At 36.1% G+C, this 11782-nt stretch overlaps 1 protein-coding gene across 1 annotated transcript; it reads left to right on the top strand.

The window, feature by feature from the left end:
* The first annotated feature begins 26 nt into the window (after positions 1 to 26).
* LOC126374095 (integumentary mucin C.1-like) lies at positions 27 to 1326 on the top strand. Its single transcript, XM_050020570.1, has 3 exons — positions 27 to 117; positions 436 to 768; positions 1094 to 1326. The coding sequence occupies exons 1-3, from the start codon at positions 63 to 65 to the stop codon at positions 1273 to 1275; spliced, it is 570 nt and encodes a 189-aa protein (XP_049876527.1). The 5' UTR covers positions 27 to 62; the 3' UTR covers positions 1276 to 1326.
* Positions 1327 to 11782: the final 10456 nt, after the last annotated feature.

Here is an 11782-nt window from a genome sequence, read left to right as displayed (position 1 = left end):
TCAATGTTATTTAGTAGAGCATCACATTTCAGTCCAGCTTTCAACTGTTAGCAAACGTAAACATGAATAAATTAATTCTCAGTATATTAGTTCTTCTATTAAGTGCACTCATAAAAGGTTAGTACAACAAGGTTAAGTATGTATATAATATTGATTTCTTACAGTAAAAGTAGTGGATGATGTGAGACGAAAGAAGATCGTTAAAAATTTTGTTATTGATTTTGTGCGATATTCTGCAGCAATGTCTAAATTAAACAAAAATTTATTAATAATATGTATCAGAGTTTCTGTCTAATTCAACCTAAACTATGGCGGCAGAAAGAAGACAAGAAAGGGAAATGTCAATGTTAACATCCACTTTACGAGAAATTGTACAAGTACCTACTCGCATAATATTTTTGAATTTTGGATAATTTGGAATGCTTTCTTTTGCAGTTGATAGCTTACAATGCTACGTTTGTGACAACTGTTCGGAAGTAAAAGCAGGACAGTTGATGACGTGTGGTGTAGACACGACAACGCAATCTCCGAGTACGATTTCTCCTGGCACTGGCACAACACCAACTGGTACAACAGCAACCTCTACTGAAACGCCTCCGACAAGCACTGCTTCTCCAACAACTGAGTCTACCACCGCTTCCACTACTACTGTACCAAGTTCAGGACGATCAGCAGATCCTGAATTACAAGGACCACGTGTAAAACGAGGAACTATCAGAGTCCAAGAAAGAGCCATTGAGTACGTCTGCGTTACTGTCACGCTCGAAGGTAAAGTACATATATCTGGAATAGAATATTACATATTATTTTGAGGTAGGTAGTCATAAAATTGAAAATATTGTTTGCCCGAACATGTTGTTAAACTCAACAAAGGACGATTGGCCAATCACCTGTCAACAATTTCGGTTTGTTAGTTATATCCTTCTTAGGACTTCGTATTAAAGGACGTAAATTGTCTTGCGATTACTTATGTTTCAGGCGCAAATTTATGTTTCTATCAATTTTAATTGATTTAAAATAAGATAATACACATTTCTTTTCATTTTTTTACGATTTTTACCTACTTTCTGAGTTGATTCATATCTTTTTACAGATACTAACACGGTACACAGGGGCTGTGCAGTGGACAATGGCAAAGTCTGCGACGTTAGTGACATAAGTATGATTGGGAATATCACCTGCACATCTTGCAACACTGACAAATGCAACAGCGCTGCTTCAGTGCAGGTGTCCGCCATGTTGGTTCTCGCCGCCGCCATTTTGAAATTTGTTTAGAAATGTCCAAATGGCTTGTATACAGTACAATAACTCTTTATTGCACACAAAAGAAACACACTTGTTAAAAATAAATAAAAACAATTTTTTCTGTTACCTATATAAATTGTTTTCTTTTTTTAAATTACCTTGTTATAATTATTATATATGATGTCAAATTGAATTGTTACTTCTTATTTATCTTATTATTTTTTTATTATCCACGGGATTATGGACTTACGGACTAATTAATGAATTAATTATATACCAGACATTCATACGTTTAATAACGTACACGTAACACTAATTGGAAAATACTTATAAATTATTTATTCCTTTCTTTCGTTCTATGTTGGACTTGAAGCGAATAGTAAACATTCTTAGAACGTGTTCAACTGCTTAATTTCGGGGAATGTCTAAAGACACTGATGGACGTTAGCAGTCTCTTTTTGGACGTGGCTTGTAAACCTGCGATATTTATCTCTTATGACATTACTCGTAACTACCTGGAGGGACAAATGAGGACCGCTGAGGACTCTGATGAGGGGTTTTATACTTACTTTTATATGCGCAAATGTCAAATTGAATTGTTGCTTTTTTAGATGAATTGCTTCGATGTGGCCTTTTCAACCCCCCTGGTCATAGAATAAGGAATTAAACTACGTACATATATAACGGCAACTCTCCGCTTCTATCGTATGGGCGTCAGACGTCACACACACTGATGCGCGTGTGTACGATAACGTCAGTGTGTAGTGTCTGTGTTAAACGAGGTGTTTTATAAAAAGTGTCCGGGGTGTAAACTGGTATAAAATTGAAGACAGTTGGGCGCGAACGTTAGGGCGTCGTCTGAGAGAGGGTTATAATGGAAATAATCAATCGACTCTAGTGGACCGATAGCGCTCCGATAGATAAGCACTGAATCAGGGAAATTGTCAACCACGTCAGTATCGGGGTCCTCGAGCATTCTAGCGAATGTTATTAACATTACAGAAAAATAAACGGTAGCGTTTTATCGCAAAACTTCGAGCATTTTGCCGAGCCAGTCGTTCCGCACACATGCGACTATGAAGTCCGACATCTTCATGAAGAATGACGTGAAATTATTTACTCTATACTATAGTAAGCACTAGTGTATAGCGTTCGCTGGAGTAATTGTGAAAATCTTCGTAGCGATTTTTGGCTCTATGTTGTCTATTCGTTGTTCAGGAGGTTTAAACAAGTCACATCAAAGTAATTCTAAAAAATCAATGTTGCTATTTGACATTTGTTTGCATTGCTTACTTTTATATGCGCAACTGTCGATGAATTGCTGATGATGAATTGCTTCGATGTGGCCATTTTATCCCCCCAGTACGTTATTACCATCTTACTTATATAACATAACAAATACTTTATTGCATAAACAGTAAAATACAAAACAAAAGAGAAATAGAAAGAGTACAATAGGCAGCCTTATGACTGGTAGGCAAGTTTTCTTCTTATTACTTGCGCCTCTGCCCATTTCATTTGGAATGACGGACGTGATTGGCCAAGTTGTAGGAAAGTGAGAATACTATGGAAGGATAATGAATGGGACGTAAGGCAGTTTTAAAAAGTAAGAAAGGCGAGTCTATGGTGCGATGTCTGTCGGGTTAGAGGATTTTGTTAAAATATAAGGAGTAAAGATATTTAAAATATCCCGTGCAACTCAACCTTGTTATTTCGAAGATAGCGGTGGTTTAGTAGAGCCTCGCTATTAACCGATATATGTATAGGTATATATAATATGTATATGCAACGTAAGGTAAGGCTCTAATCATTTAATTAACACTTGTCTTGTCCATTTATCTATATCTTTCTTGAAACTGTACGAGTATACTAAGATAGCTTAAATAGAACAATAAAATACCAAAACGTGAGTCAATTTTAAAACGGGAAACCCCCGATTGACAACGTGTCTTACAATTATGCAATTCAACTTTTTCTCATTATTGACACATGTTCTAATTATAATTATTGTAGCATAATGTGAAATGCTATTCTAGTCATTTATAACATTAGGTAACGACTATATCCCAATTGGGGTAGTCAGAGTTACTTCCATCGCAAGATGAACTAAGTACACCAAGCGTTCTGTCTGTTGTTTTCTCTCTGTGTTTTTTTTATTATTTTAGTCATTTTATAAACTCCCACGAGCATACATGTAGAAATATAGAATTACTTATTTAGTATACGTAAAAGAACTTGAGTATACACGGGTAGAAACATAGAAAACAAGTTAAAACGGCGACTTAGAGAAATTCATTCAATTGTTGACATGATAATTACGTCAAATTTAAATATTGCTCGTTTAGATGAATAATAATTGTCAATTGATTCAACATGATCTTTTTGACCCCCGTAACATGAGCATCTATTCATCTTTTAAACCGTTTGATATAGAAAATCGGAGATAATATGGTATATGTATTATCTGTAGGGTCTGAGCCTGAAATAAAGATATATTTATTTATTTATTATTATGTAAACCGTAAATAATCGTTTTTTAGTTTTTCTATTTACTGAATATCTTTATTGAGTTTTACGAGATTTCCTGAAAGTTCTCAGTTTATTTATGTTTTTTTTTTCCATTCTATCAAAGAAGTCAAAAAAGAAAATCGTGGAAAATCTCCACACGTTCCCCGCAGGGGAAAGACCGATCATAAAAAATAATTCATTGTTTAATTAATGAATGACTCGTTCGCAAACAAAAGAATGTACCGATTCGAGTGGGCAAACCATAATCATAACAATGTACTTATACGTTATTCTGTCAGTTAGCCAGTTGCATAGGTAAAAGAAAAAAAAAGTGCGAAATGTCTATTTCCGCCACTCCAGATGTTTCTGATTTCAAATACTTATATAAAAAAAAAATAAGATTATAGAGAACCAGAGAGGAAATAAGATTGGCCACCTGATACGACACGATTCATTTATGACAAACATCATAGAAGAAAAAATTGAAGGGAAGAGAGGAAGGGGTAGACCTAGGAGAACATTTATGAAACAAATAAAAGAGAAGGTGCCGGCCGTGTCGTATCAGGAGGTGAAGGATTTGGCGGGAAGAAGAGAGGAGTGGCGATTACTCCACCGACAAGAGCGCAGCTCTTAAGTAAAGTCAAAATCGGAAATTTCCCCGGCAAATAACAAGTTAGGAAGCTTTTTTGACTCGATTAATAGGTATCATTGTTTGAAACGAAACGTAGTTTTCTGAGTAAATACAAATTAAAGAAAAGGAGCAACGTAACGTGGCAGAGAATGCTCTGTCTGTACCCCTTCCGATCAGAGAGTAAAAGCCTATGAATACTTAAAAGCTATGTATGTTTATAAAAAATACTAAAATACTCCGTGATAGATCTGTTCGGTGAAAGCGTGACATACATTGTAGAGTCACCGCTTCGAATCCCGGTTTAGACTCTAAACCACTGAATTTGACTTTAACATAACACACTCTCATGACTTTATATTATGTTAAAGTCAAATTCAGTCAGGATATAGTCGCCTATGTCCTAATTGGGGTAGACACAGTTACATCCATCGCAAGAAAATACCCATACCTAACCGAGCACAATTTGACTTTGACAGGTTGAATTCATGTTTGGAGCATAGATAATTGATATCGCGTAGACTCCAAGATTTGTGCCCTATTACGGGGTGGGTCAGGTGATGCTTTTTAAAAAACAATTTTATTTACGCTAAAAAGATTTATTTAAAGAAAATGTATTAGAATTACACAGGACGTAGTAACTATCCGAATTCCAAACCCGAACTAACGATTTCCCATTGAAATGAAACTTGATGGTTCCGGAGTCCTATTGCATTGACGTCAATGCAATAGGAATTGAGTATGCAGTTTTTATTTTATATGATTACCCTGTAATTTAATATATAACAACCCCCCGAATAAGATCGAACATCACCCTTAAAATGATGTGAGATTAAAATCAGATCGAACTTGGATTTCGGTTACATTATATTAAAAATTACTATATTAATAATAAGTTCTTATCGACGAAAATAATAAGTATGAATTTGAAGTTAAGGTGAGTGGTTTTGAGATGCAAGGATTATATTCCTTTTGACTGTGACTGGTGTCCTTATCTCATCTTCCGTGTCTGAGAAAGATTCCTGCACATTCGACATCACTACGGTCTGTGCTACTGGTTTGTTAGAACTCTTTTTATTGTGACATTGGTTAAATATCTGGACTAAGCATGTGGAAGGATTATTTCGACACAGACGTTTTCTACATCTATAAAGTAAATATAACAAAAATATTATTCCTAGGACATAGCTTAACGATATATAATGAATGCCATACTTTTGCATATGAGTTGGACCTTCGATACTATTTAATTCCTTTTCCAGGTAATCTAAATGCACACTAGCATGTAACAGTGAATCTAAGTTATCAATATTTGTAAGCTTATTATAAGGTAATTTTGACAATGTTTTGTTCAGTTTAGTCCTTTCACAACAATCATCGAGTATTATGTTAAAGTCAGAAATTGAGTTTGTTACATTGGAAATGTAGTTTTCAGTAATAGGATCAAATTGTAAAGTTTTGTAAAAAGCTTTACAGTTTTTTGGCAATTTTAAAATACCAATAGAAAACAAAATTTCATCATAACTGATAGGGTTGTTCTTACAAGTGATATGGCATTTGCCTGGTTCGGATTGGGCAAAGAGCCACCTATTATTACTTATCTTATGAAAAATATCTACATGTCCATGTAACAATTTAACTTCACAAGAATCGGGTAAATTTTGTACTACTTCGGTGATTAAGGTTGTTTCACACGTAGGATTCGCAATTGTCGAATATACGTTCGTTAACACGCACACGTAACACTTGCCACTGATCACTTTACACTTCTCAATATCTTTTATCGGTGAATAAAACATATGATCAGCTGTAATTGCTACATAAGAACTTGTAGGTGCAATAAGTACAAAAGTATCTGGTTTTGAAACGTCGTAAGGAACGGGTAAAGGGATTATATTAAATAGATTATAGGTTTGAGGTAAGACGAGCGGTATCTTGATTAACATAATTATTCTGTTAAGGTGATAATAACAAACGAGTTTAGAAATGTCTAATAGCTGATGAATGTTTTGCAGAGTTAGTGATACTGCCAATTCATGGTTTTTAGGAAGAGCATTCCTATGCTTATCTAACTCGTTATACAATTGATAAGGGCTAAGCACAGTAGGATGTAATATATTTAGCTTTGCAAAAAGGATAGCATTATTTACATCATCTATATCGAAAGATAATGTTAAAATTATAGCTTCTAAAGAATTGAATAAAGAACTTAATTGAGATTTCATTTCTAGCTTATCGTTAGAGTTACTAATCTTATTTAACATATTATTCACGGTGTCCATATTCTTAAGTAGGTTTTGTTCGTTTTCATTGACCTTAGACATAGAATTATTAAAATTTGAAATAGTTGACTTAATTACATGTATATTGTCTTTCATCAGGTAAGACAACTGTTTTTCGTCTGTCTGTACCTGTTCAATTGCGTCAGTGAATTTAATCGCATCTTCATTGTCTAAAGTGCCGAAAAAGGTTTTTAGGATGGAGCCCCCAAAATCAATGAGACCTCGTTTTTGACGTCGGGGTTGTTCATCGACAAGTAAGTATGATATAGAAGAAAATTTATTGACATTAGTTATATGTTGATTATGTAAAGCAGACAGAGAGTTAGTACAGTCTGTTTTTAGCTTTGACGATGAAAACGAATTGCAAAATAAATTTACTCTTTCGAATAAGAACTCCGCTTTATCTAAATTAGGTTTAATATGACTTATATCTAAATACGTAACGACATTCCATTCGCCGTTAGTGAATTTGACATCTAGAAGTTTGTCGAAGAAAAGTCCAGGACTATCTCGGATTTGTGAAACGAATTCACAAATAACCGGTGGTGCGGCCCTGGAATAGATAGAGACGCGCGTTATGTTACGGTGTTAAGGTTTGATCAGCTGCGAGTTTTATTTCGTCATAGTGATGACGTACATGTTTTCTATTTATAAGTAATGTAACGGTGTGGTGTCCATTTAGCTTAATGATTTGAAAAGGACCTTTCCACACCGGTGATAAGGCTTTATTTTGTTTGTGATGGCATTTAACGTATACCATATCGCCAATTTTATAAGTTGTAGGTTTAGTACGTGAATCATAATAGTTTTTTGAGCGTTCTTTTGAAGATATAATGTTTTCTTTAGCTTTTTGTCGGCTGTAACATAAGCGATAATTAAGGGCTCTGATGTAGTCGGTATATGTATTATTATCTAGCGAGTCAATACTACTCGGGATATAAGGTTTAAAACCCAGCAAAAGTTCCATAGGCGAGAATCCTGTGGTGCTATGGACGTTTGTGTTATACGCAATCATAGCGGTAGGTAAATACAGATTCCACGTATGCTGGTTTTCTCCAATGTAAGATCTTAAATACTCTTTAAGAGTCGAGTGGCTCCTCTCTAGAGCACCACATGTTTGAGGGTGATAAGGAGATGCATATATATGCTTTATACCGAACAACTTTTCTAATTGCTTAAATACATCAGAGCAAAAGTTAGTTCCCTGATCTGTGACTATCATTTTGGGAATACCTATGTGAGATATATACCGAACGAATAATCTGGCCGTTTCCTCGGCCGAGCATGTTTGCAATGGATAAGCCTGTGAATATTTAGTCAGGTCGTCTTGCAGTGTAAGAATAAATTTGAACTTATGTTCGTGAGTTTCAGGGAGAGGACCGACTAAATCTAGGAAGACCTTTTCGTTAGGCCTTGTGGCAGTCGATGTTATTATCATCGGCGCACGATTCACTTGGCGCAAAGGCTTATTTATTTGACACGAGCGACAATTTTTTACATAATCATCAATATCTTGGCGCATGTTTTTCCACCAGTATTGAGATTTGATTCGATCAAACATGCGAGATACGCCGGGGTGTCCGGCTGAGACAGAATCGTGATTTTCTTTTAAAATGTTTTTGACTTCACTAGGAGTAGGATATAGTATTGAATTTCGATAGATATTTACTTTGATTCCCGTATCATGGAATAGAAAAGATAGAATGTTGTAAATTTTAGTGTAAACTATTTTGTTAAAAGGATCGGAAAAATCTGAGATTGCGAATTCCTTTTCCTCCAAATACCAGTATTTGATCATATCTCTGTATTCGCGTAAGACATTGAATATATCCTTATAAGATATTTCGTCATAGTGATTGAGACGAATAAATAGATGAGTAAAGACATGTTTATCATTACTTGTGGAATAATAAGTGTTAAGTTCACGATCGATGTCTCGGATATTTGGTTCGCTTGTGGAGGAATTGATGATTTCTGTACAGTATGGGACAGATTCATCTAAGTCAATTGACGTTGGATAAGCTATCAGTTTACACTTAGCTTTAAGTAGAGATTGATTGTGTTCTTCAATGATTGTATTATAAGATACGTCTGGCTGACGGTTTATTTGTAAGAATTGTTCATAAGTTTCGGAAATAGAAGGACTCGGGTCATCGGACACGCGAGGTGATGAATTAGTAGAATTAGAAGGATTACGAGTTGAATCGGGATCTCCAAAATCATTTAGAGCGTTGACAGGGCAACGAGATAAAGCGTCTGCATTACAATTAAGTTTCCCTTGTTTATAAATTATTTCGTAGTCGTACTCCTCCAATTTTAGGCGCCACCTTATTAATCTTGAACCAGGGTCCTTGACATTAAAAAGCCATACAAGTGGCCTATGATCGGTGACGATTTTAAATTTTCGACCATATAAGTAAGGTCGGAAAGTCTTCACACCGAAAAGGATAGCTAGAAGTTCCTTTTCTATTGTGGAGTAATTACCTTCGGCCTTATTGAGTGTTCGAGACGCATAGGCAATGGGTTTATCCTTACCTATGTCGCCTTGCGATAACACGGCTCCGACAGCGTAGTTGGAAGCGTCGGTAGTGAGAATAAATGGTTCGTTAAAATTCGGATATTGGAGGAGGGGCGCAGATGTTAGTTTATTTTTTAGAATATCGAAAGATTGTTGTTGGTCGTATGACCATTTAAATTCTGCGTCCTTTTTAAGAAGGGAAGTTAAGGGTTTGGTGATTTTGGAGAAGTTCTCGATAAATCGTCGGTAGTAACCAACGAGGCCAAGAAAAGATTTAATGTCTTTGGCATTCCTTGGAATAGGGAAGTCTGTGACTGCCTTGATTTTATCGGGATTAGGTGACACACCTTTATCCGTGATTATATGGCCTAGATAAGCGACCTCGCGACGTAAGAATTCGCATTTATCTGGCTGTAGTTTTAGATTAAATTGACGAAGTCGGTCGAACACGAGTTTTAGTTTTTGAATGTGTGAATCGAGATCATGAGAATAGATTATGCAGTCATCGAGATAAATATAGCAATGTAAACCCTGGAGCCCTGTTAGAACAGTGTTCATCAATCTTTGAAATGTTGAAGGGGCATTTTTCAGCCCGAAGGGCATACGGGTGAATTCATAATGTCCTGAAGTGCCATTTGTAATGACGGTGAAGCCGGTTTTCTCAGCGTCTTCCTTTTTAAGTTTTATTTGATGGAAGCCGCTGACGAGATCAAGTGTCGTAAAATACTTGGAGTGACCTAATTGATCGAGGATGTCCGTTATTAACGGAAGTGGATAGATCTCGGTAACGGTTGCGTCATTAAGCTTCCGATAGTCAATGACTATCCTCCACTTTTGTTTCCCTGACGCGTCCTTCTTTTTAGGGACTACCCAAACTGGAGCACTCCAAGGTGACATTGAAGGACGAATGATATTTTGTTCTAACATTGTTTTGATTTGGCCTTCAACTTCATCCTTATGGCATTCGGGAAAACGATAGGATTTTACATGGACAGGAGCAGAGTCCTTTGTATTGATTGAATGTTCCAGTGCACTAGTGAAAGATAATGGTTCTCCCTCCAGATGAAAGATATCTGTGTACTGAGAACAACATTCAAGTAGACATTTGGATTCCTCGTTATTAAGATGATTTGCTCGTATAAGATCGAGGACTTGTTGATTCCTATCGGAATGTAAAACGTGGACATTGTAAATGTCTTTAAAATCATCTTGAGATGATATTTGTGTTGAAGACTGCTTATCATATGGAGTGAGATTCACGCGGTAATCTCGAATGATGATCTCTGATTCAGTAGTATTTAGAACAGATAAGTTAACTCGACCATTGGGCTTGAGAAGAACGATACAATTTGCAATATATACGCCGTCCGAAATAAAGTGGTCAAGGACTAAACTTTCTTTAAGATTTTCGTACTCCTTTAGATCATTAGAAATTGAGCATTCGATTATGGCTTCTGATCGCGGAGGAATGGCATATGTGGGCCGATTGAAGCGGATTGGTAGAGAATGACCTCGCATATACAAACAGTTGCGAGAATATCTAATATCGACATCTAAAGTTTTAAGAAAGTCATTGCCTAATATGCCATCGTAATTTAATTGAACATTGTCACTAATAGCATGAAACTTGAAATCGAAAGTTATAGTGGAAGGATTTTCGGATGACGTAATGCAATTGAAATTGATTTGGAATGACCCTAAGGTTTCACAATATGAGTCATCATCGCTAAGTCCCTTTAATTTAATTTTTTCGTTGGATAGTGAAGGTTTATTCGTAAAGTTTGCTAGTTTAGCTATGCTGACGGTTGAACCGGTGTCGATTAAGAAACATAAAGGGTGTTCCGCATAATTTGTTTTTAATAATATATGCGGTAATGAGATTTTATGTGAAATTGTGTTTACTTTATATATAGTATTGTTTTCCGACGAAGTAGAGATAGAACTCATAGGACCTTCACTATTTTGAGAGTTTTCAGGATTTAGCAATGGATGACTATTTTGACTCAACGAAACAGTGTCTCTCGTAATATGAGAGGGTTGAGATTTAAGGGATGCAATATTTTTATTGCGACTCAACGAAACAGTGTCTCTCGTAATATGAGAGGGTTGAGATTTAAGGGATGCAACATTTTTATTGCGACTCAACGAAACAGAGTCTCTCATATGAGAGGGTTGAGGTAGAGTTTTAAGGGGTGCAATATTTTTATTGCGACTCAACGATACAGAGTCTCTCGTATGAGAGGGTTGAGGTAGAGTTTTAAGGGGTGCAATATTTTTATTGCGACTCAACGATACAGAGTCTCTCGTATGAGAGGGTTGAGATAGAGTTTTAAGGGGTGCAATATTTTTATTGCGACTCAACGATACAGAGTCTCTCGTATGAGAGGGTTGAGATAGAGTTTTAAGGGGTGCAATATTTTTATTGCGACTCAACGAAACAGAGTCTCTCGTAGGAGAGGGTTGAGATAGAGTTTTAAGGGGTGCAATATTTTTATTGCGACTCAACGATACAGAGTCTCTCGTATGAGAGGGTTGAGATAGAGTTTTAAGGGGTGCAATATTTTTATTGCGACTCAACGAAACAGAGTCTCTCGTAGGAGA

The sequence above is a fragment of the Pectinophora gossypiella genome, chromosome 16 (assembly GCF_024362695.1).
Source record: "Pectinophora gossypiella chromosome 16, ilPecGoss1.1, whole genome shotgun sequence".
Classification (NCBI taxonomy): domain Eukaryota; kingdom Metazoa; phylum Arthropoda; class Insecta; order Lepidoptera; family Gelechiidae; genus Pectinophora; species Pectinophora gossypiella.
The sequence above is the reverse complement of the archived record's forward strand: the minus strand, read 5'-3'. Positions and strand labels throughout refer to the sequence as shown.